The sequence below is a fragment of the Chrysemys picta genome, chromosome 21 (genome assembly GCF_011386835.1).
Source record: "Chrysemys picta bellii isolate R12L10 chromosome 21, ASM1138683v2, whole genome shotgun sequence".
Lineage (NCBI taxonomy): Eukaryota > Metazoa > Chordata > Testudines > Emydidae > Chrysemys > Chrysemys picta.
Window position 1 is genome coordinate 10,860,434 of NC_088811.1, and position 23,468 is coordinate 10,883,901.

Sequence of the window (23,468 nt, forward strand, 5' to 3'; positions counted from 1 at the left end):
GCACTGTCTGAGGTAACCTGGGTCCAACCCATCAAAGGTTTTGAAAATTAAGACCATTCCTTCTATCTGACCCAGTATACAATAAGGAGCCAGTGCAGAAAACTGAACACTGAACATAATATAAGAATGGCCATGCTGGGACAGACCAAAGGACCTATCCTCCATGAACTTATCCAATTCTTTTTTTAACCTAGTTATACTTTTGGCCTTCACAATATCCCCTAGCAAGGAGTTCCACAGGCAGACTCTGCATTGTGTGAAGAAGTACTTCCTTAAGTTCCAAACTTTAAAAAACAAAACAAACAAAAACACACATCGGCAGTTATCTGGTACAGAGGCTGATTTAAGCGACAGGTTACTTCCCACAGTTAGTAGCTCTGCAATTTCATATTTGAGTTTCTTCAGAACTCTTGGGTGAATACTGTCTGGCCTTGGTGACTTCTTATTGTTGAATTTATCAATTAGTTCCAAAATCTCCTCTACTGACACACCAGTCAGACAGTTCCTCAGATCTGTCATCTAAAAAGAGTGGTGTAGGTATCTCCCTCACATCCTCTGCAGTGAAGACTGATGCAAAGAATTAAGTTAGTGTCTCTGCTATGGCCTGGTCTTCCTTGAGTGCTTCTTTAGGATCTTGATCTTCCGGTAGAACCACTGATTGTTTGGCAGGCTTCCTGCTTCTGAATGTACTTATCAATATTTTGCTATTATTTCCTGTGTCCTTATCTAGTTTCTCTTCATATTCTTTTTTGACCTGCCAAGTTTTTCTTTTACACTTTACTTGCCAAAGTTTATGTTCCTTTCTATTTTCCTCTGTCAGATTTGACTTCCGATTTTTAAAAGGATGCCTTTTTGTCTCTAACCACCTCTTTTACTCTACCATTTAGCCATGGTGGCATTTTTGTTTTGTTTTGTTTTTTTATTTGGGGTGTACATTTAATTTGAGCCTCTATCAGGGTGTTTTTAAACAGTTTTCATACAGCTTGCAGGCATTTCATCCTTGTGACTTGTCCATTAAACTTCCATTTAACTAGCTTCCTCATTTTTGTGTAGCTCCCCCTTTTTAAGTTAAATACCATTGTAGTGGGTTTCTTTGGTATCTTCACCCCCACAAGGATGTTTATACTTCATTACATTATGGTCACTATTACCAAGCAGTTCAGCTATAATCACCTCTTCGACTAGATGCTGCGCTCCATTTAGGATTAAATCAAGAACTGCTTTATTCCTTGTGGGTTACAAGAGTAGCTTCTCCAACAAGCGGTCATTAATGGTGTTTAGAAATTTTCTCTCGCTATCCTGTCCTGAGAGGACATATACCCAGTCAATATGGGGAGAGTTGAACTCCCCCATTATAATTGGGTTTTCTATTTATGTAGCCTCTCCAATCTCCTGAACATTTCACAATCACCATCACCATCCTGGTCAGCTGGTTAGTAGTATATGCCTACAGCTATACTCTTATTATTCAAGCATGGAATTTCTATCAGAGATTCTATGGTAGGGTTTGATTAAGATTTTTATTATATTTGATTCTATGCTTTCTTTCACATATAGTGCCACTCCCATGCCAGTATGACCTACTCTGTGATTTGTATATATTTTGCATCCTGGTATTTTTCATGTCCCATTAATTATCATTGTTCCACCAAGTTTCTGTGATGCCTATTATATCAATATCCTCATTTAATACCGGACCCTCAAATTCACCCATCTTAGTATTTAGGTTTCTAGCATTTGTATACAAGCATTTGTAATATCTGTCAATATTTAGCTGTCTGCCTTCACCTGATGTAATGAATAGGCCTCTTTCATTTGACTGTTTTTCTTCAGTTCCTATCTGTACTTTATCAACTTCTATCCTCTCTTCTTTGCTAGGATACAGAGTAGCCCCTTTAATAAATCCTCCCCTAATGGACGTCACTGTCCAAACTGTGTGCTCCTCCACACCTGTCAGCTTTCTCCCAGCTCTTAGTTTAAGAACTCCTCTACAATCTTTTTAATTTTACATACCACCAATCTGGTTCCATTTTGGTTTAGATGGAGCCCATCCTTCCTGTACTGGCTCCTCCTTTCCCAAAAGGCTTCCCAGTTCCTAATAAAACTAAATCCCTCCTCCCAACACCATCATTTCATTCATGAAACCCTGCAGTTCTGCTTGTCTAACTGGTCCTGAATGTGGAACTAGAAGAACTTCAGAAAATGCTTCCATTGAGATCCTGGACTTCAATCTCTTACCTAGCAGCCTAAATTTGGCCTCCACAACCTCTGTCCTACCTTTCCCTATGTCATTGGTACCTACATGTACCACAACCACAACTCCTCCTCAGCAGTGCACACAAGCCCATCTAGATGGATCAAGAGGTCTGCAACCTTCGTGCCCAGCACACAATTTATTTAGTGGTTCTCCCAATCATCACAAATTCAACTATCTATATTTCTAAGAATCGAATTTCCCATCACTATAACCTGTCTCTTCCTAATAAGTGAAGTTCCTTGCCCCAGAGAAGTATCCTTAGTGCGAGAGGATACCATGACATCATCTGGAAGGAGGGTCCCAACTATGCATAAAGTCCTCACATCTACTGTCATTACTTAGCAGACTGGTTACAACATGCTGAACTGAATAGAGGTTTTTCCCCCCAAAGACCTCTATCTTTATCCCCTGGTCACTGCCTTGCATTACTCAAGCTTGGAGGACAGACTTGAAGACTGAATAAGTGTATAATAATTTAGGAAACAAAAAGTGAGCTTGTCATTAAAGCACAGGACTGACTCAAAGGGTCTAATTCCCAGTTTTCCCACAGATTTACTATGTGACCATGGACAAGTCACATAGCCTCACTTTATTTCCCCATCTATAAAACTGGAGCGATGACTCTTTAGACCCAAAGGTGCTAAAAGACTTGAACGAATTCATGTTTCGAAAAATTGGATGAATTTTGAGGCCTTTTAACAAAAGATATTAGAAAAGAGTAAAATAGAATTACTATTACCCCGTTTGAAAAATCCACTCTAAAGTGGGTAGCTCTCTCAGTAACTGAGGTGGCCATTTCTTTTAACTGAAAGCTTACATTCTGCAGAAAGTTTCCATTCCTTATAATAGAAGGAAAACCATCTAAACCAGTGGTGGGCAACCTGCAACCCATCAGAGTAATCTGATTGCGGGCCATGAGACATTTTGCTGACGTTGATCATCTGCAGACACCACCATTCCTGGCCAATGGGAGCTGTGGGAAGTGGCGGCCAGCACATCCCTGTGGCCCCTTCACCAGCAGGCGCTGCTTCCCACAGCTCCCATTGGCCGGAACAGAGAACCGCAGACATTGAGAGCTGCGGGGGGCGGTGCCTGCGGACGGTCAACATCAGCAAAATGTCTCTTGGCCTGAAATCAGGTTACCCTGATGGGCCGCAGGTTGCCCACTACTGATCTAAACATTAACTACTAGCTAAAGTAAGATTCTTATGAGCTCCAAACCCTGTTCAGGCACTTCTGCAGCTGCTCACAGCTTTACCAAGCAACAGCAGCAGTGCAAAATTAGCAAGCAAAGTCATGTTCAGCACTTGCGCCAAAAAGTCATCACCTTTTCACTTGCCAGCAGTGGGGTGTGTCTGGAAAGCTAGGAATCTAAGAGCATTGAGGGTTGGCCCCAATACCTTTTAAATCTATCTGCTAATAGGTAAGAACAGAAGAACAGCCATACGGGTCAGACCAAAGGTCCATCTAGCCCAGTATCCTGTCTTCCGATAGTGGCCAATGGCAAGTGCTTCAGAGGGAATGAACAGAACAGGTAATCATCAAGTGATTCAGCAGATACCTGATCATTTTTCAAGCCCTGAATTCGGATATGGCCACCTGAATTTAACTCACACAAACACTGGTCAATGAAATTTAATTTTGATGTTCTCCTTGTTTTTGGTATTTAAGAATGCTTAATGTCTATTGTATTGCTTTATTTTTCAAACTAAATGAATACTATACATTTTGGCAAGATTGGTGAATAATAATTTCACTTTCATTTAAAATAATGTATATTACCATGTCCAAAAGCACTACCCTTGTAAGATTTTTTTTTTCTTTTTTTTTTTTGTATTACTGGGCTTCATGTATGAACCTTGTCATCTATTGGCAGGCTTAGAAGGATTCGATTTTTTTCTTTTTTAAATGGTAAATGTTGATTTCACCATACACAAAACAAACTAAAAAATAATTTTGATTATTGAATGGAAATGGCAGGCTAAGTACAAAAATGCTTCTTTTCAACTTAGAGTTTGATTTACAGATATTTACTTTGTATATTTTGACATGGGATATTGATAGCTTGTGTTTTAGCAGTTATAAAGCTTTAAGTTTTTGAATCTCAATGTCTGTCATTAAATAATTATTTTGACCCCGCCCCATATTTTCCTGCAACTGTGAAAATTTAAAGTTGAAAAAAATAGAAAAAAATAATTAACAATAAACATCAATATTATCTGTCAAAATTATTTTAAACCAATCTAATTCAGACAAGCCTTTCTATTGATTATGGAAAACTGCTTCCCTGAGTACAAACTTTGACTTGGGAACTGCCCAGTTTCCATATATGCAAGCAATCATAGTAGGAAACAAAGCTACTCAGAGGTTAGCATACCCTACCTACCCAGATACTGCTATAGATATTTTAGCCATCAACAAAGGCTAAAAACAGGCTTCTTTACTTTGAGAAAGACTAACTCATTCCAGATGACTGAGGATACAACTCTTTTTAAACAGTTTAGCAAGGTGCAAATATAGTAACTTCCCACAATAGCTTGTGTATATTCTTTCAACTCCAGCTTGTCATTTTCTCAGCTATAATTAAACAAGACTAAACACACAACAGAACAGCAAACTGTAATGCTGCAAAGCTTGAATTAGCAAAGCAGCACAATATTTGATTCAACCATTTTGGGAGCAATGAATTCCTATGACGAAGGAAAGTAGCTCTGTGAGCAAGACTTAATGAGGACTCTCACCTTCATTGTACACAGCACATATATCACTGCTCAGGCTGACTAGTCCAAGTCACAGATGCCTTTTAAAACACACGTGAATACAAGTTTATGTTGTTATCTCTTCACACAAGACAAGAAAATTTCAAACCCCTTCTATTTCGGCAACTGACATCTTGCAAAGCTACAAGAAGCTTGGGATGTCTGAATGGCTAGTAATGTTAGCTTTCTTTCAGACATGTTCTCAACAAGAAATAAAGCCTTCAAATTGCAGAGCACTCCAGGAGGAAAAATGAGTCATTGATATATTATAAAAATCCTTTCCACATATCCCCAGGAGTCACAGCAGCCTTTAAGTGAGCCAACAGGTATCAGTAAAACTTTTTACCTCATGCCCTCCCTTAACCTGTCCGTGCCCCCTTGGCACAGGTCAAGGGACCGAGGCTGGGGCCAGGAGCAGAGCCAAGGCCAGGGTCAGGAGCGGAGCTGGGTGGCACTCCTTCCCTGCCCCCCATGGGGGCTGGCCTGGGCCTCAGCTGTGCCCTCTAAACATTCTGCCACGGCCGCCTAGAGCATGTACCCCCAGTTTGGGGACCTCTACAGTAAAACAAAGGGGCACTATTTTCTGTGCCCCACTTCCACGGGTAGTGGAATAGAGCAAAACTGTCAAAGTCCAATTTCGGAATCATCATCATACGGGAGAAGGAAACCAGAAATAAGAAGACAATGCCAAATAAAAATCAAGAGGCAGAACCAGAAAAAGTGGTGAAAGTAATAAAGATACATCCAGAGAAAAGAGAGAAACTATATTTTTAGGTGTGTCCACAAAAATATTTTAGGTATTTCCATCCTTCATGGTGTCTCATCTACATCAATTTTTTTTAAACAATCCTGAAGGAAACCCTGACAGTCCCTGGATGTCTTCTCCAATGTAACTAAAACAAAAATGGAAAAAAAAACTCCATCCCCATGAATTTATAACACTCTCAGCAAACACATGATAAACTCTTTTGCTTAAAGGCAGCCTGCATTGTCATGTGGTAGACCCAAATCAGATTATTTTCAGTTTCTCACTCCCAGGCAGAAGTAAGGGATCTGAACTAGAAATCAAACTTAGCCTATGTCTACATTATAGACACTACAGCGGCATAGCTACAGCACTACAACTGTGCCACTGTAGCAACACAGTGTGGACACCTGCTAAGGCAAGAGGTTTACCAAGCCCCTTTCATTGCTGTAGTAAATCCACCCCTCATAGGTGGTAGCTGTCAAAAGAAGAATTTTTCCATCAACCTGACAGTGTTGTCACTGGGGGTTAGGCTGGCTTAACTACATCTCTCTGTACACCCCTGTGTGATGTACCTAGGTCATCCTAAGTTTAAGGTATAGACCAGGCCTCAGGGGTCTCCTGCACAGCCCTACAGACTGACACAAATTACAAATGAAGTTAATAAAAATGTAGGTTAATGAGCCTGTAGCCTGTGATTTTGCCATAGTTAAAAACCAGATAGATGGACAGGCATAGGCAATGGGCAAATAAATTTACAATGAGTGTTTCATTGATAGTTCAGAAAGCAGAATGAAAACTTACATGGTCATATTCAATTTATTATAAGGTAACTAAAAAAAAGGTTATTTCTACAACACTAGAGATTTCTATCAGTGTAATTTATGGCTCATATTACTTTGTTGGCTGTAAGGGGGGAGGAGGGGGAAAGACATGTGACCTGCACTCTATTTCTACAAGAGAAGAAAAAGTAGGTAGTGCAATGCTGGAAACATAGGCATAATAACTGATACTTGTTTAAACAGAATCATTTTTCTTCCACTTTAATCCCTGCAGATGCACATCATCTCATTTGTACTATGGATGGAAAAACCACTTAGCATTGTCTCATCCAACTTATAAGGTGGCCATTATACCACGCCTTACCCAACAGTATACATGCATTAATAGACAGGTTTTTCTATCAGTAACTTATAAATTTCTCCTTCACATTTTCTCTTTTAGACCCATAAAGGACCTTTTAATTTTTTTAAGAGGGTACAAGGAAGTCCTTTTGGATTTAGCCATCTTTTAGGAAAATTTTAAACTCTGCCTTTTCTGAGGTGAAAATAGGAACCAAATATACCACTCTGTATCAAGAAGACTGGCCTGTGTAATGTCTTGAATAAACAATCTGGAAAACCATATGGTAGTTGTGAGAAAGTTGTTTGTGGTTAGGTTTGAGAAATTCATAAGAACACAGGAAACCTCTTGAATTGCTCAAAATCAGTGATGATTTCCTGGGCATTACACTGTTTTGATTTTTACTGTTCCTTTCTGTGATCTTTATCACTCAGTTAAAAGACAGGACTTAAGGCCTGAGGTGAAGCAGGGGTAGCTTAATGTTTTACCTGGTCAGTAAATGTCTGCTGAAGAACAAGTCATTAAATGTATTGCTTTCTCATTTAAAAGAAAGACAGAAAGAAAGCACTCTTCCCTTTTGCAATTCAATTTCCCTTTCAGTTATATTTATCAGAGTGAAGTATTTAACCAAAGCATTAAGGAGTATTTCTCAATGCTAACAGCTACATTTTTCCAGGTTTCAGAGTAGCAGCCGTGTTAGTCTGTATGCGCAAAAAGAAGAACAGGAGTACTTGTGGCACCTTAGAGACTAACAAATTTATTAGAGCATAAGCTTTCGAAGTGGGCTGTAGTCCACGAAAGCTTATGCTCTAATAAATTTGTTAGTCTCTAAGGTGCCACAAGTACTCCTGTTCTTCTTTTTACATTTTTCCAATAATTTATGTTAAAAGGTTTTACAACTCTGGTATTATACTCATTCTTATTCCAACATAACTGATTACAAGATAAACACTAAAGAAATAATGTAATAAAAATTGCTTTTTTGAAGGACAGAAACACTAGGAAGAAATCAGGTCAAATTCAGACAATGACTTAGGTTTTTTTGTGTGTGCGCGCACACACACACAAAAAAACCTAGCCCCACTTAAAATGTTTCCATGTTTTGTCATGTTGGAGTTAGTTATTTTTTTTAATTACCACAAGAGAAACAGCTTCCCATCCCAAAGACATTTTCATGCAGTGTTTGCATTTTGTTAGGACTGGAAAGTGAAACTGATTACAAACAAAAAAAACTAAATTGATTAGTCTGCTTTCACTATCAAAGATGAATGACATACAAGTATTCAATTTTCACTGTTTGGTTTTTAAAACTGTTAATGTATTAGTAGCATATAAGGAGATAGTATTTTTAATCTAAGAATTTAAATGTGTTTATTCAGTTTTATGCATAGTAACAGAATGCTATATATGTTATAAATTACACCGCCATGAAAAGCTTTGCTAGCTTTCACTAGTTACATGATTTTTTCTATAAATTTACTTAAAGACACTTAGTCCATACTAGAATAATTACTATAGATTGTATCTTCAGATAAACAAAGTGTTCCAAGTGTAGCAGTCTCTAACTGTGGATGTACCGAAGCCAAACAAGGCCTCATAACCCATAATTCACAGTAACAAGTTAGTTAAGAACTAATCTTTAGAATCTAGCAGCTCAGGATTCTACTCCAGTAAAAGCCGCTTTAAGCTGGAAAATAAGAACAGTCTGGGCTCTAACAAGAAACTGCAGATTATATATAGCCTTCTGGAGAAATCTCAACAGTAAATAAAAATAGGCAAGTGGAAAATTAAGTTTCTGCAGCCATCTTTTCAAAGAAATCGAACAAAGGTAAGAGTGTATTCCATCTTCCTTCTGATATTTCTACTGTTACTTCAACAAGGTAACCAAGTATTCATGTTCTGCAGATACATAGTGTTAAAATGAGATTATGAGATGATTTCATAAATATTACATGTATAAAATATTGTTACATTTTGGTCTTTAGACTAGTAATAACTTGCTCTTTTCAGGTACTCTGACAAGAGTTTGTGCACTTTTAATCATAGCCACTATCTATAAAGTCCTGTAGACTTTCAATTTCTTATAAATCTTGATGCTATTACATACTAGTGGATGCTATGAAAAGAAAATGCAGCAAGAGATTGCAATTCACCCCAGTGAATTTATAGAAGCAAACATTTTTACAGATTAAACTAAAATATTTCCATCCCAAGAAGTCATTTGCAAGACTTCTTTGCATTTTAATCTCTCTTCAAATATTCTCATTTTTGATGCTCCAACTTAAAATTATAAATGTAAAGTCCACAAATACCACCATAAGATCAATTAAAGAATCTTATATGCCTTTCGAATACATAGGTTTACATTCCAGTAAAGAATGCAATACAGTACTCTAATGAAATCTGTTCAAAGGCAGACCTGCAATGCGTATGCTTTCAGTTTGCAAGATCAATCAATATCCAAAAGGCTAACGTTTAAGACGGGTATATAGCAAAGATACAATAAAACGATGTATTTGCTTTAGGAACAAGACAATGTTCTCTATAAAATCATGAAGGTTACGTTCGGAGGGGCTCAATGAGGTGTTAGATTTCCCGTTTCTATTCACAGTTAACGATTAAAGCTCCTCCAGTAACCAAAATACCGTCATGGTTTTAAAACTGCACACAGATAACTGCCTTTCAAGAGCCAGGGGAGAGGCTTTATTTACAATATGCAGCCAGTCTAGGATTGGGCGGATAGTTAGTCTCATCACATTTCACGAGTTTAACCTTTCTTTGAAACAAGTTACGACCTCTATTCCTCTATTCATTTCAAAGCAAACTACGCTTAAGGGGAGGAAGAAAATATTCACGACGTAAAATCCAAGATCTTTTGGGGGGACTATTATGTAACACACACACCCCTTGCTGCAGACTCCAATCAATGCAACCACCAAACCAAAACAGAGTCAGAACCATTATGCTTCGCGCATTCCTTTCCTTCCCACCAACATACATCTTAAAACAAAGTCATTAGCAGAGCCATTGCCTCCCCAGCCACTCCTGGACACCCGGGCAGCCGAGCCCCAAGCAGGCTTTAGTTTAAGCTACACCTCTCAGAAGGAAGAGAACAGCCTAACCCAAGGTGAGCAAGTCTCCCTTACCGGGAATAACCTACCACTACAACCTATCATCACGCCCGGCTCAGCATTCAAGAGACGTGCGGGTGGCAATTCCCCTCCCTAGTTTGTAGGGGGTTAAACTCTCCCAACCACCAACACACACGATAGAGCATCCCCTGATCGGGCTGTAGGGAAGTCTCCCTCACTAGGACAACTCTCTCCTCCCTCCTCCATCACCCTTTGCTCTATGATTAGGATAATGTTTCCCACACTCTGTATGGGGGGTAACTCCCCATCTTACCTCCTGCACCCCCTAACCGAGCACCATAGAGGAGAGGGAGTAACCCCCTCCCATCCCCAGCACCCTGGAGAGGGGCATCATCATCCAGCGGTACCCATCATCCCCCAAAGGACGAAGGAAGCCAAAGACATTGCCTCCGCCCCAACTCAGCCCCCGCATAGGAGAAGGTTTTACTCAAAGTAAAGGGATTATTTCCCATGTGAAATAAGAGAGGGTTAAATCCCACCGGGAGAGGGGTAAAAGGGATATTACCATGGGGAAACCGGGTTAGATCCCCCCTCAAGGAGAAGAACGGGGGTCTCAAACCCCACAGATAGGTCGGTAAATTGTGTGCCACAAGGAGAATGCGGTTAGACCCCACCGAAGAGAGGAACCGGGGGTTAAATGCCATAGAGATTATAGATGGGATGCATGAGATGTCATCGTGAATGGAGTAAACACCCCCCACCAAAAAAGGAACGGGGGGGGGGTCAAGCCTCCCAGAGGGGACAACTAGGTGCCATAAGGTTAAATTTATACATGGGATAGATGGGGTGTCACGGGGGATGGAGCGAGACACCCTCGGAGAGGAATTGGGCGGTCAAGCCCCGCAGAGGACTGGCGGGGTGTCACGGGGAATTGGGGGGGGCGTCAAGCCCCGCAGAGGACTGGCGGGGTGTCACGGGGAATTGGGGGGGGGGGGCGTCAAGCCCCGCAGAGGACTGGCGGGGTGTCACGGGGAATTGGGGGGGGGCGTCAAGCCCCGCAGAGGACTGGCGGGGTGTCACGGGGAATTGGGGGGGGGGGCGTCAAGCCCCGCAGAGGACTGGCGGGGTGTCACGGGGAATTGGGGGGGGGGGGCGTCAAGCCCCGCAGAGGACTGGCGGGGTGTCACGGGGAATTGGGAGGGGGGCGTCAAGCCCCGCAGAGGACTGGCGGGGTGTCACGGGGAATTGGGGGGGGGGGCCGTCAAGCCCCGCAGAGGACTGGCGGGGTGTCACGGGGAATTGGGGGGGGGCGTCAAGCCCCGCAGAGGACTGGCGGCGTGTCACGGGGAATTGGGGGGGGGGTCAAGCCCCGCAGAGGACTGGCGGGGTGTCACGGGGAATTGGGGGGGGCGTCAAGCCCCGCAGAGGACTGGCGGGGTGTCACGGGGAATTAGGGGGGGGGCGTCAAGCCCCGCAGAGGACTGGCGGGGTGTCACGGGGAATTGGGGGGGGGCGTCAAGCCCCGCAGAGGACTGGCGGGGTGTCACGGGGAATTGGGGGGGGGGCGTCAAGCCCCGCAGAGCGGGGTGTCACGGGGAATTGGGGGGGGGGGGGGCGTCAAGCCCCGCAGAGGACTGGCGGGGTGTCACGGGGGCAGAGGTTAGCGCCCCCCCCCCACATGCAGTCTCCCAGGGAGGGGTTCAGTGCGGCGGGTTTACCATCCCTTTACACACACGCGCACAGCCCCGGGTCTCACTCACCTCTAGCAGCCCAGAGCCCGCCGCAAAGCAGCCCAGTGGTCAGGAGCCAGGCGGGGGTTAGGAGCGGGCAGAGCATCCCGGGGCGCAGCATCGCTCGCTCTCTCCCCGCTCAGAGTGGGTGGGGAAAGGGGGGGGATTGACCCCTAAGAGACAGGGGAGGGGGCGCCCCCAGCGGGCCCGGCTGCGTCCCGCGCCGCGCGGTGGAGGGTCAGGGGCGCTGAGGAAGCTCCGCTCCCTTCCTCAGAGCCCAACGCTCCGCCAGCGGTAGCTAAGACCAAGATGGCGGCGGCTGATGCTTAGGCTCATTCTCTCCCGCACCGGTTACCAGGCGGGGGAGGGGGAGCGGGGGAGAAACCAACTCAGAGGGAGGGAGAGAGAGAGAGATGGGATATAAGGGATGGGAGAAACCACCTCATCCCTATGGAGGAAGGGAACAAACCACTTAATCTTCGCAGGGGTGCAAAAGGAGAGAACTCACCTGAGGCAAGAGGGTAGAACCATTTATGGGGGGGGACACCTTATTTCATGGGGTGGATTAGAGGGAGGAGAGAAATCAAACCTGTTGAGGGGGGTATTAATGGCGGGGAGAAACCACCTCATGGGGGTGGATAACATTTCTGCGGGAAATGTGGGGCGGGGGTTGAGGGAAGGAAAGTACCATCTGGGGCAGTAGACAGATGGGAAAAACCATCTCATCTATGTGGGGAGAAGGTTGTTTTCACTCTCTACCTGGAAGAAACCAAAACTACCCCGCCCTCTCCTTCTCTGGACTCATGTCATAGCCAGGGCTGGTTGTGCCTCTGCAGAGTCCAGTGCTTCCTCCTCCAGCGTGGGGATGGCTCCATTCCTTTTCCACTGAAGGGGGGTGGGAGGATGCTGGTGCTCATGTGCCTGCCCTTTTGCATTGTATTAAACAGCACATTGCAATGCCATCTCACATGATTTGTTCTGTATAGGTAGGAGGGAGGGATGTAGATGCTGATGCACCATCCATTTTGTAGTGCATTGCAAGCTCTCATCGCTTGTATTGAAAAGGGGGCAGAATGTAGATGATGATGCTCAATCAATTGTGCACTGTGTTAAGCACCACATAGTGGGCGCTACCAGGATAAAAATAAATAACATTGCAATGCATACTCCCGTGGTCTGTGTTGGCTGGAGTGGAAGGCAGAGCTAAATGCTGATGCATTATTCAGTTTGCTTTGCACTGCATTTCACACTGCAATGCAGACTCACTTGGATGCAGGGAGGGAAGGTACAGATGCTCAGTTCCTTTTGTGTCGCATTAAACTTAATATCCCACTGCAAACTCGCGTGGTTTTTCGCTGGATGAAGAAGAGGCGGAGGAGTTAAAACGGTGGCACCCTGTTAATTATTTAATGTGTGCACATGGAGTGAGTGGATGGGGGGAAATGTAAAATACTGTATTACTAACAATGCTTTGTCCTTTTTGTATCGTACAGTATTAAAATTCACAAACTGCAATGCAATGAAATCCATCCAGAAACCAAATCCTTCAGTCTCTACTCAGCCAAAAACCTAGCTGAAATCAAGGACATTTTTCCTGTGTAATAGCTGAGGAAAGATGGTAGGATTTATGTAAGAGAGAGTTTGCAGTATAATTGGCCTAATGCAACAATTATTTTCAGGAGCCTAGATTTCCCTCCAAAGTATGTAGGATTGTTGTCTTCTTTCTATTATTGTGTACTCTGTTTCTATGGTTATGTTGTTAATTTTTCATGATTTTCTCCAAAGAATCATTTGCATTCCTGCCATTGAAATTAACTGTGTTACAAGATTGCTCTGTATCTTGATAATACAAAAATAATATTTTGCTCTTGTATACCTTCTTCCACCTGAAGATCTGGAGTTACTTTACAAACATGAACTAATTAAAACTTCATGACTCAATAGTGGGACACTATCAAGTCATTCTTTTAAAAAATTACTTTTTAAAAATTCCAGTTCCTGATACATCAACTTTTAAATAATATCGCCTGACTTTCTAAACATTCCTTTACATTTTTATAAGAGATTTGCCTGCTCTCCTGTTAATGTTTACAAAGATATTTCCAGCAAGGCTGGAATTGACTCGAGGCCCTGATCCTGCAATCAGGGAGTTTTTCCATTAATTTCAAGGGGAGCAGGATCAAGCTCTTAGAGCCTGATGCTGCAATGATAGGCATAGAGGTCTGCCCACAAATATCACATTGTAGGCTAGTAGCCTCCCAGAGAAATGGTAAAAGAGACCTGCATAAAGTACTGTTAAATGCACAACATGAAAAAAATAGAGAAAAATATGGTGAGGGTTGGTTTGTTTTTTTTAAATAATCTAAGGCCACAATGCTGCAAAGACTTATCCGTATGCTTAACTTTAAGTAAATGCATAAGTCTGTGTAGGATCAGGTCTATAGGTGATTTTTGAGTCTGTGTCCCTTTAAGAATTATTAGCCCCATTTTACAGATGGGGAAACTGAGGCACAAAATGCCTCTCCCATAACTGAGTAGTATAAACATTTCTGCATAGAGTAGCTACACTGTTTTTAGAGTACCCAAGAAGCATGCAGACATTCATATTAGTGAGATGCATGTTTATGTACATTGATTCTTTTTTATTAGGACACAGGGTTATTATTTCTATCTGGGAAAACGTGCAGGTGCCTCACATGGAAGAAGCTTGCATGTGAATAATTCAGGTGCACAGAACCTGTTCAGCAGCGGAAGGATGATTGTCTCAGCTTCCTTTGTTATTATTGCTCTTTGATCAAAAAATTAAATCAGAGAGCCAATTTCAAAAGAGGAAAATTTACCTTCCCAGATTTATGGAGCTTCATAAAAGCCAAAGTGAGACAGACTGATTTTATCATTACAGAGATGACTGTTTTGTACCTATAAGCCATTTCACTCCCACAGTGAAATAAAAATAAAACAGACTGTTTTGACATCCCTGATATGGTTTTCGTTTCCGTATTTTTTTATAGCTTTAAACTCATCATGTGACTTTAATGCTGGCATGACAGACAGCTCTGTTTATCTATAGACCAGGCAGCCCCCGTAACAAATCCTGCCACGTTGCCCCACCAATATACCAGCAAAGCAAACTCCAGATGTAGGGGCCATCCAGCCTTCCAGAGGCAAGAGGATAATTTATTCACCACACTAGTCAGTCTTTGGTCTACTCTACTAAAAGACAATTATTGACAATTATTGTGCTGTTTTGTCTTACTCTTATGGACACTTCATGACTGGGAATTGGACAAAGACCACCAAACTCTTTTCATATAGGCCACCAAAGAGCCATCAGAGGCAACTTTCACTCTCTAGCATCCTGGGCTGGATTTAAACCGGAATCTGCAGGTGAAGATTTTCTTGCATTATCAATCCCCTAAATTATCCATCCCACCTCCAGGATGCTTATTTTAGTTTGGCAACTATATATTCTATGATGTTGAAATATGAATGCTTCCTCAGTATGGAACCAACATCTTGTGAGCATGTATCCCACTGCACATCAGAGAAAAGTAGTGAAAGAAGAAACAATGTCCCACATCATTAAAAGGAGCTTGGGAAGTCTAATGCTTGGAGCAAGACGCTACGAGACAGAATTCTTGGGTGCTATTCCTAGCAGTGCCAATCATTTGCTATGTGATTTTTTTGTTAAAAGCAAGCCACTTAATCTTTCTGTGCCTCAGCTGACCAATCTGTAAAATGGTAATAATAATAATAATAATAATAATACTTCCTTATGGGGTCATTTGAAACTTGTGTTTGTAAAGTAATGTGTGATTCTCACATTTAAGGTGCTACGGATATGTACTGTATTATTATTAAAACAGACTGTCCCATTAGAAGATGACAGAGAGCATTATAGACGGTCTACAAAAATGTATGTAAAATCATTTATTTTCCCCAGCCCTGGTGCTCGATCCAGGGAGGTGCTGAGCATCCACAACTTCCCTTAACGCCAGTGGGAGTTGTGGGTGTTGAGCATCTCTTGGGCTCAGCCACAGGGCATGTCTGGGTAGGCCCACTTTCTTTACACAGTTCCTTACAGATGCATCATTTCCTATGCAAACTGATGCTCAAGGAAAATGAAACCCTTCCGGGATCTTTTTCTGTGAGGCTCCATCCTGAGGGAACAGCTTCTGCTACTCAGATTGCTCTTTGAATTTCCAGGGTGCTATTCGGCAGCTGGAGAAATGCCAAATTGTGCATTGTTCAAAGAGTTTTATGAGAGCTTAATATGATCTCAGAGATGTGCCAAGTCTATCATTACCTGACAATAGAATTTTGTTAGTTCATAACAAAGTAGTAGGGCTTGGACAGCTTGTATAAATACATTTATGATGTTATTGCTTCCTTGGTGGAGAGCAAGAGGGTGGATTTTTATTATTTTATTTTAGGTATAAACAGCAGCATAGATACAACGTCTGACTTGGCAATCAAAGACTGCTGGTGTGACTACATCAACCAGAGATGGACCCAGAGCATCAGGGCAACCGAATCTGACATGTTGCTCACCAGCAAATGGAAAGATTGAAAAACCCAAGAGTTTGAAAATCAGAAAGCAAACCAAAGTAGTCCCAAAAAATTAATTTGCATCCAGAAAAGCAAACCCCCCTTCATTCTACCCACACATTACAACACCTTTGTTAGAACCACCATGTTCTGAAAAGAGCAGGAAACTACATGATAATACCCGGAGGGAAGACAGTCAGTGTTATGCTCCCTGTTTGCCAGTTGTGCAGTGCTGCTTCTAACTGTGCTGTGTAACCATCCATTGGCAAAGTGACCAGTTTACTTCACAGCTATTTATTTTGGGGTCTGGACGATGACCCAGACCACTTGCTTTATCAGCAGCTAGAAAGTCAATCTGCATTTCTTATTCAAGTCTCCCATAAAAATGTCTTGATTCAACAATCTGTTCAACTGTGACAATTCGGAGGTTCTGTCTATACCCACTTCTGAGTTGTGGATGAGGTTATGAAATTGTATCATGACATTACCGTGTCTTGGAAAGCCTATATGTATGTGGAACAACCCTGCTAACTCACGGTGATGTCACATCTCTGCCAGGCCAGAGACAATCGTGGGTGACAAAGCAGTCAACAATAGCCTATTCAAAGTAAAATACCTTTGGACAATGGATTTGCTCTAGCTGGGGGAAGATACTTCCTCCTCTTGGGGGTGGGGGTTGAGAGCAGTGGAAAGTTACCAAAAAGCAGAACAAAGCAGCAGGTCACCCCCACTCCCCAGCAGGAAGTTATAAAGGGACACACAGAGGGGACATGGGGGAGGAAGCCATTTTACACCAGATTAAGATGAGGCAGGCTGCAGCGGGGCAGGATAGGCAAGGGGGCAGAGAACCCTGCCTGCCTGATGGAACACAGATGATCTCCCAAGGGAAGGGTAAGCTACCGAGGGACATTGTATTTAGGATATTTTATGGTTTTCTGTATGATCTGTACTCTATGTGTTTTGTTAAGTAAAGAGCAGCGGTGCTAGAATTGGGGCTAAGCCTGTCTACCAGTATGGCTTGGTCTACACTGCAAGGTTAGGTCGACATAAGGCAGCTTACATTGTCTACACTGAAATGCACTACACTACACTGCAAACGTCCACACTAAAATGTTGCTCCTGCTGATGTAACTCGCCCATTACGACTACTTAAGAACTCCACCTCTGTGAGAGGCATAGCGTTTAGGTTGATGTAGTTAGGTTGACACAGCGTCAGTGTAGATGCTGCATTGCTTACTGCCTCTGCCTTTCAGAAACCATCCCACAATGCCCCACACTGACAGTTTAATCAGTGCAAGTGGTGAGGATACGCACCGACAACACAAGGAGCATAGTGTAGATATGCAAAAGCAATGTAATTACTTCGGTGACTGTAAGTCGACATAACTTAGGTCGATTTAGTTTTATAGTGTAGACTTGCCCTTAGTGTTTAAGCATTCACAATTACCACGTTGGCCCTGAAAGAGAAACTGTAAACCGGAAGCCAGGGCCAGCTCCAGGCACCAGCAAAGGAAGCAGGTGCTTGGGGCAGCCAATGGAAAGGGGTGGCACGTCCGGGTCTTCAGTGGCAAGTCCCTCACTCCCTCTCGGAGGGAAGGACTTGCTGCCGAATTGCCGACGCCGAATGAAGCAACGCGGTAGAGCCGCCGCCGAAGTCCCGCCGTGCGCAGCTTTTTTTTTTTCTTTGCTTCGCCGCTTGGGGCGGCAAAAAAGCTAGAGCCAGCCCTGCTGGAAGCTTCACACCTTTTGGGTGGAGTTCTAGGAGAGGGGTGTGCTTAAGTACCAAGGAGCTGAAGGGTCAGTGCTCCATGCAGAGGGGCTAGGCAGCTGGACGGTGGGTTCCAACACTCAGAGCGGGGTGCTAGATAGAAGGTCTGAGCTGTGAGAGTGTGCTTAGGGACTTGGAGATTGGGGCCGTGGCTGGATTTAATTTACCTTAATTTTTAAAAAATGAATGCATCTGCAATTATGTCACTTTGTGCTATGGCACTACCAGATCTCAGGGCTTGTCTACACTACCAGCCGGATCGATGGGCAGTGATTGATCCAGCAGGGGTCAATTTATCGTGTCTAGTATAGACACGATAAATTGACCGCCGATCACTCTAGTGTCGACTCTGGTACTCCACCTCAACGAGAAGCGCAAGGGGAATCAACGTGAGAGCATCTCCCGTCAACACACCGCAACGAAGACACCGTGGTAAGTAGATCTAAATACGTCAACTCACGTAGCTGAAGTTGCATAGCTTAGATTGATCCCCCATAGTGTAGACCAGCCCTCATTAATTAGTCTAGGTTGGGCTGGGTCAGTATGGAGCTGAGAGATTTCCAAGGAACAGGTAGGTGCCGCTAGTATCTCAGTAACTAAAATTCTTCCATCACAGTCAGTGCTGACTAAGGCCCTGAGTCAGTAAAGTCAATGAAATTTAAGTATAAAGGTAAGAACATGTTTAAGTGTTTTGCTGCACTGGGGACCCTACAGCCCAGCACACTGATAGAGAGTGTTGTGGTGTTGGAAATGCCAGTTCTGGATGAGACATAAAAATAAGGTCCTAATCCTTCATAATCATTAAAGATCCCTGGGCACTTTCCTAAGATTGTTAAAGATGGAGTCCTAACCAAATGCCTTGCATTCTGCCAACCTAAATTCACCCTGCAATTTCAGGGTGAAATTGAAATTGGTTCCTGTCCTAAACTTGGGTAGTACTGTTTGCTGTTAAACAGCTGCTGTGCTTTATGACTTTCATTGGTGGAGCAAGAGATCCCTCTACTCTTTATAAAAATGCAAGCTGCTATTATTTTCATAGGAACCCCATACAGAACTAACATAGGCGCCGTAATCTTTCCCACCAGTCTTCCTCAGACACCTTGGCCTGCCTCTTCATCGCCACAAATATGCAATTTTGTTTTTACTAGTAACCGATAAAACTGGGACAAAGGCCTCTTGGCAGAACCTGTTTTCTGTTAAAGCTGAAAAACTAGTGGACTGGTGTCCTTGAAGCACACAGCATGACTCATGCTCGGTTTACAAGGATCTAGGAGCACACATATTTCTTGCACTTGTCAGAATGGAGCTGAGCAGTCAGAAATGAAGAGATAAGGCTATAAGTAAAAATGAATGCCCTTCGCTGCTTCTTACTTCAAGGAGAGGTGTGTATCATGCATGGAGAGCCAGGGTTCCTGACCAGCAAACTCAGTCTATAATAGGGATGAGCCTGATCCACAAAGCTCAGATCCAGAACCAGCTTTGAACATGCTCAAAGAGCAAAGTGGTGTTCAGTTATAGGGGTTACACTGAGGCCCTTTTAGAAAAAGGGACCGGGGCACAGGCGCTGACTTTTGTTTTTGCCGATGGGTGCCTTCCGGATTCACTGTGCGCTATATGTGTACTCCTGCCGCCAACTGGTGACTTTTTGGTGCTGAGCACCCCCTATTTTTTTTGATGGGTGCTGGCACTCCGGAGAACCCACGGAATTGGCGCCTATGGCACAGAGACCTACCCATGGGAACCCTAGCCCTAGCCCCAAATCCTCTACTAATAGGAATCCTAACCCTAGCCACAGGTCCCCTACCCATTGGAACCCTAACCCTAGGGTGGGGACCCCTATTCATAGGATTCCTAATCCTAGGGCAGTGTAATATACCCATAAGAACCCTAACCCCAACCCCAAATCACCTATTCAGAGGAACCTAACCCTAGGCAGGGAGACCTATCCATAGGAACCCTAAACCTGGTGTGGAACCCCTACTCATAGGAACCCTAACCCTAGCCCCAAGTCACCTATCCATAGGAACCCTAACATTAGGGAGAGGAGCCCTACCCATAGGAATCCTAACCCTACTCCAAGCACCCTATCCATAGGAACCCTAACCCTATGGCAGAGACCCCTACAAATAGGAACCCTAGCCCCAAGTCTCCTACTAATGGGAACCCTGATCCTACTCCCAAGTCCCCTACCCATAGGAACCCTAACCCTAGGGCGGGGTCCCTACCCATAGCAATCCTAACCCTAGCCCCAACTCCCCTACCATAGGACCCCTAACTCTAGAGTGGGGACCCCTACCCATAGGAACCCTAACCCTAGCAACAAATCTCCTACCCATAGGAACCCTAGCTCTCACTCCAAATCCCCTAATCACAGGAACCCTAACCCGAGAGTGGGGACCCCAACCCATAATAACCCCAGCCCCAAGTCCCCTACCCACAGGAAACCTAACCCCAGCCCCATGTCTCCTACCCACAGGAACCCTAACCCTTGCCCCACGTCCCCTACACATATGAATCCAACTTGAGCCCCAAGTCCTCTACCCGTAGTACCGCTAACTCTATCCACAAGAACCCTAACCCTAGGGCAGGGACCCTTACCCATAGGAACCCTAACCCTAGCCCCAAGTTACCTATTGTCATGGTGTATGCACACACCCCTGTCCCTTTTGGGGTTGGTCGTGGGTGAGGGGGCACTGCGGTTACAGTCTACCAGACTGTCCTTGGAAGCAAGGCAGTATGGCCTAAGGGCCAGAGTCAATATGGCTGACCTCGGGATCAGGGTTACAGGGCCTAATGGCTGGAGTCAGGGGCTGCCACCCGGGGGATGACGGCTGGGATAGGGGGACCCAAGCCCTCCCTGCTCCACTGGGTCCCAGCCCAAGGCCCTGTCAGTGGCAACTGTCAGTCAACAGGGATGCTATAGCTACACAGAGATCTTCTTCAGGTGGAAGACACCAGTCACATTGCCTCTCTGGGACACTTCCTACCATGTTTCCTGAAGCCAGGGTCCATACTTCGTGGGGATCTCCGAGCTCCTCCGTACAGGTAGTTCCCCAGTATTCTGACTCCAGTTGGCCGCCTGTAGGCAACAAGTCTCCGGTCTGGTCCTTGGGATCACTGGTTCCCGCAATCAGGTACTGAAGCAGTTCCTGGGCTGGTGCCTCCATCAAGTATCCTCCCTCCTCAGTGGTCAGGCTAGAATTTGCTGGGCTGCTACCTTTTATACCGAGGCAGCAGTTGGGGCATGCCCAGCATGGTCTGAGGGACGGGACTTCCGCCACCCATAGTGTGGGGTTAACCCTTTCTTGTCTAGTGCAGAATATGCTCACCCTGTCACACCTATCCAGAGGAACCCTAACTCTAGGGCGGGGATCCCTACCCATTGGAACTCTAACCCTAGGGCAGGGACCCCTACCCATAGGAACCCTAACCCTAGCCCCAAGTGCCCTACTTATGGGAACTCTAACCCTTGGGCAGGGACCCTTATCCACAGAAACCCTAACCCTAGCCCCAAGTCCCTTACCCATAGGAACCCTAACCCTAGAGCAGGGACGCCTACCCATAGGAATCCTAACCCTAACCCCAAGTGCCATAGCCATAGGAACCCTAACCCTAGGGCAGGGAGAGCTAACCATAAGACCCCTAACCCTAACCCCAAGTCCCCTTCACATAGGAACCCTAACCCTAGGGCAGGGACCCCTACCTATAGGAACCCTAACCCTAGGATGGCAAGGTGAGGCTCTGATCTGAATTCTTTGGAGTGTTTGGATCTGGGGCTTATTCCCATCTCTATTACACACTCAGTGCCCTTTCTAATGGTTCCATATTGTTTAAATCTGGCCCTAGGTAAAGTTTATGCTGTTAATGGTAAATTAGTGACAATGACCCTCTGGCAGGAAAATGCAGGGAAGGGAGGAAACTTCCTTCATTGAGTTTCCTTTGAATTCTTCCATCATGGGCAGGGGATTTGAGAGCATGTGGTAGAGGAAAAGGTTTGGTGCGCAAACCCCAAAGGTTCCCCCATGAAATCCAGGTGAATCTTGGAGGATTTGATGATGCACAAAACTAAACATGTGCCTTCTCAGAAGCTCCAGGCTCCATCCCCTCTGGCTCTTGGACAGTGAGATTCCATTGGAATCACACTACCAGAAACTCACTTGCCCATATCTGCTCTTGAGGCCACATCTGAGAGGAGGCGTCCTAGTGTGGAGGGAGTCTGTTGGGAAGTTAACACAGTTCATGTCTCATAGAGATGGCTGCATAATGCAGCAAAGAGCTGGAAGGTTGTGGGAGTTGCAGGCTGTTATGTTGCTTCTCAAGAGTTGGCCCATTCCCATCTCATCATTATTCTTTTTTCCACTGAATAAATCTGTAGGAGATGCTCCAGGATATTATTTTATTTAAATTGTCTTCCAGTATTTAATAGGACTGAAACCACTTCACTGTGGTGGGTGGGGATGAGAATAGGAGCAGAATAAACTGGGATGAAATTAAGAAAACAAAAAGTGGGGTGAATAACAGGAATCGTTTCCAGACAATCGTTTGAGATCTGTAAAACTGTGGAGCAGTCTCCCGAAGGAATGGTGCAAGCTCCATCTCTTGGGACATTTAAAACAAGACCCAACAACAAAGCACTAGAAACTATATGGTAGAGAGCAGCCCTGCATTGGCTAAAGTGGAAAATGGATTAGATGATTTACAGGTCTTCCTCCCTGCTTTCTATGATTCACATTGTTCCAGCACTGTGTGAACAAAAAGATGCTGTGAAAATTTTTTTAGCCTTGGATCTTGATTGTACATGTTGGGGGAGGGAATAAGAGGACTGTTTCTCCCCCTCCATTTGAAACTTTCCAGCGTGCTCTTTGATCATCTCTGAGGATTGATTTAGGGGATGCAAATGAAGGCCTTGGCAATCTGAAGATGAAAATCTTCTCCCCTGACATTTCTGAGAGCGTTCAGAGAATTCTCAATAAGCCATTGAACTACTGGCTTATCAGAAAAAGAAAAGGAGGACAATTCAGTAAGACAGGGAAAGGAAAGTACAGAAAAATAACCAGCATTCTCCACAAAAAGCTAGCAGCACCTGCAAACCTCTTCTGCCTTGTTTATTTCCCTTCCCAGTTATCCCTACATATACCAAAATATGCAAACGGAAACATGAAAACAACAAAGGTGAAATACAAGTCCCTTTCCTTACAAAGGGGTGGACTTAATATTCCACAACATAATCGTAATATTTTATAGTTCATTAGCACTTCTTATCCTAAAATCTCCAGGCATTTTACAATCATTAATGGAATTAACCTTCTCACAACACCCTTCGGAAGTAGAGAGACACCTACTATGGCTGTTAGGGGTATTATAAATAAGTAAGAAAGACAATTAATATTATTGCTGTTTTACATATTGGGGACACAGGCACACAGAAGTTAAGTGACTTGCCCAGG

At 44.0% G+C, this 23,468-nt stretch overlaps 1 protein-coding gene across 17 annotated transcripts in view; it reads right to left on the minus strand.

The window, feature by feature from the left end:
• Nucleotides 1-23,468, minus strand: part of LOC101931671 (beta-catenin-interacting protein 1) — a 145,743-nt gene that overhangs the window by 49,731 nt on the left and 72,544 nt on the right. For 2 of the 17 annotated variants that reach the window (XM_065575331.1, XM_065575326.1), the window contains exon 1: nucleotides 11,736-12,096. The exons of 10 other annotated variants lie outside the window; for them this stretch is intronic. In XM_065575331.1, the coding sequence (XP_065431403.1) occupies nucleotides 11,736-11,826 (91 nt within the window). In that variant the 5' untranslated portion in view covers nucleotides 11,827-12,096. Of the gene's footprint in view, nucleotides 1-11,735; nucleotides 12,156-12,213; nucleotides 12,236-23,468 lie in introns of those variants that run through there. 5 more of the 17 variants (XM_065575329.1, XM_008167258.4, XM_065575332.1 and 2 more) reach the window with 4 other exon arrangements.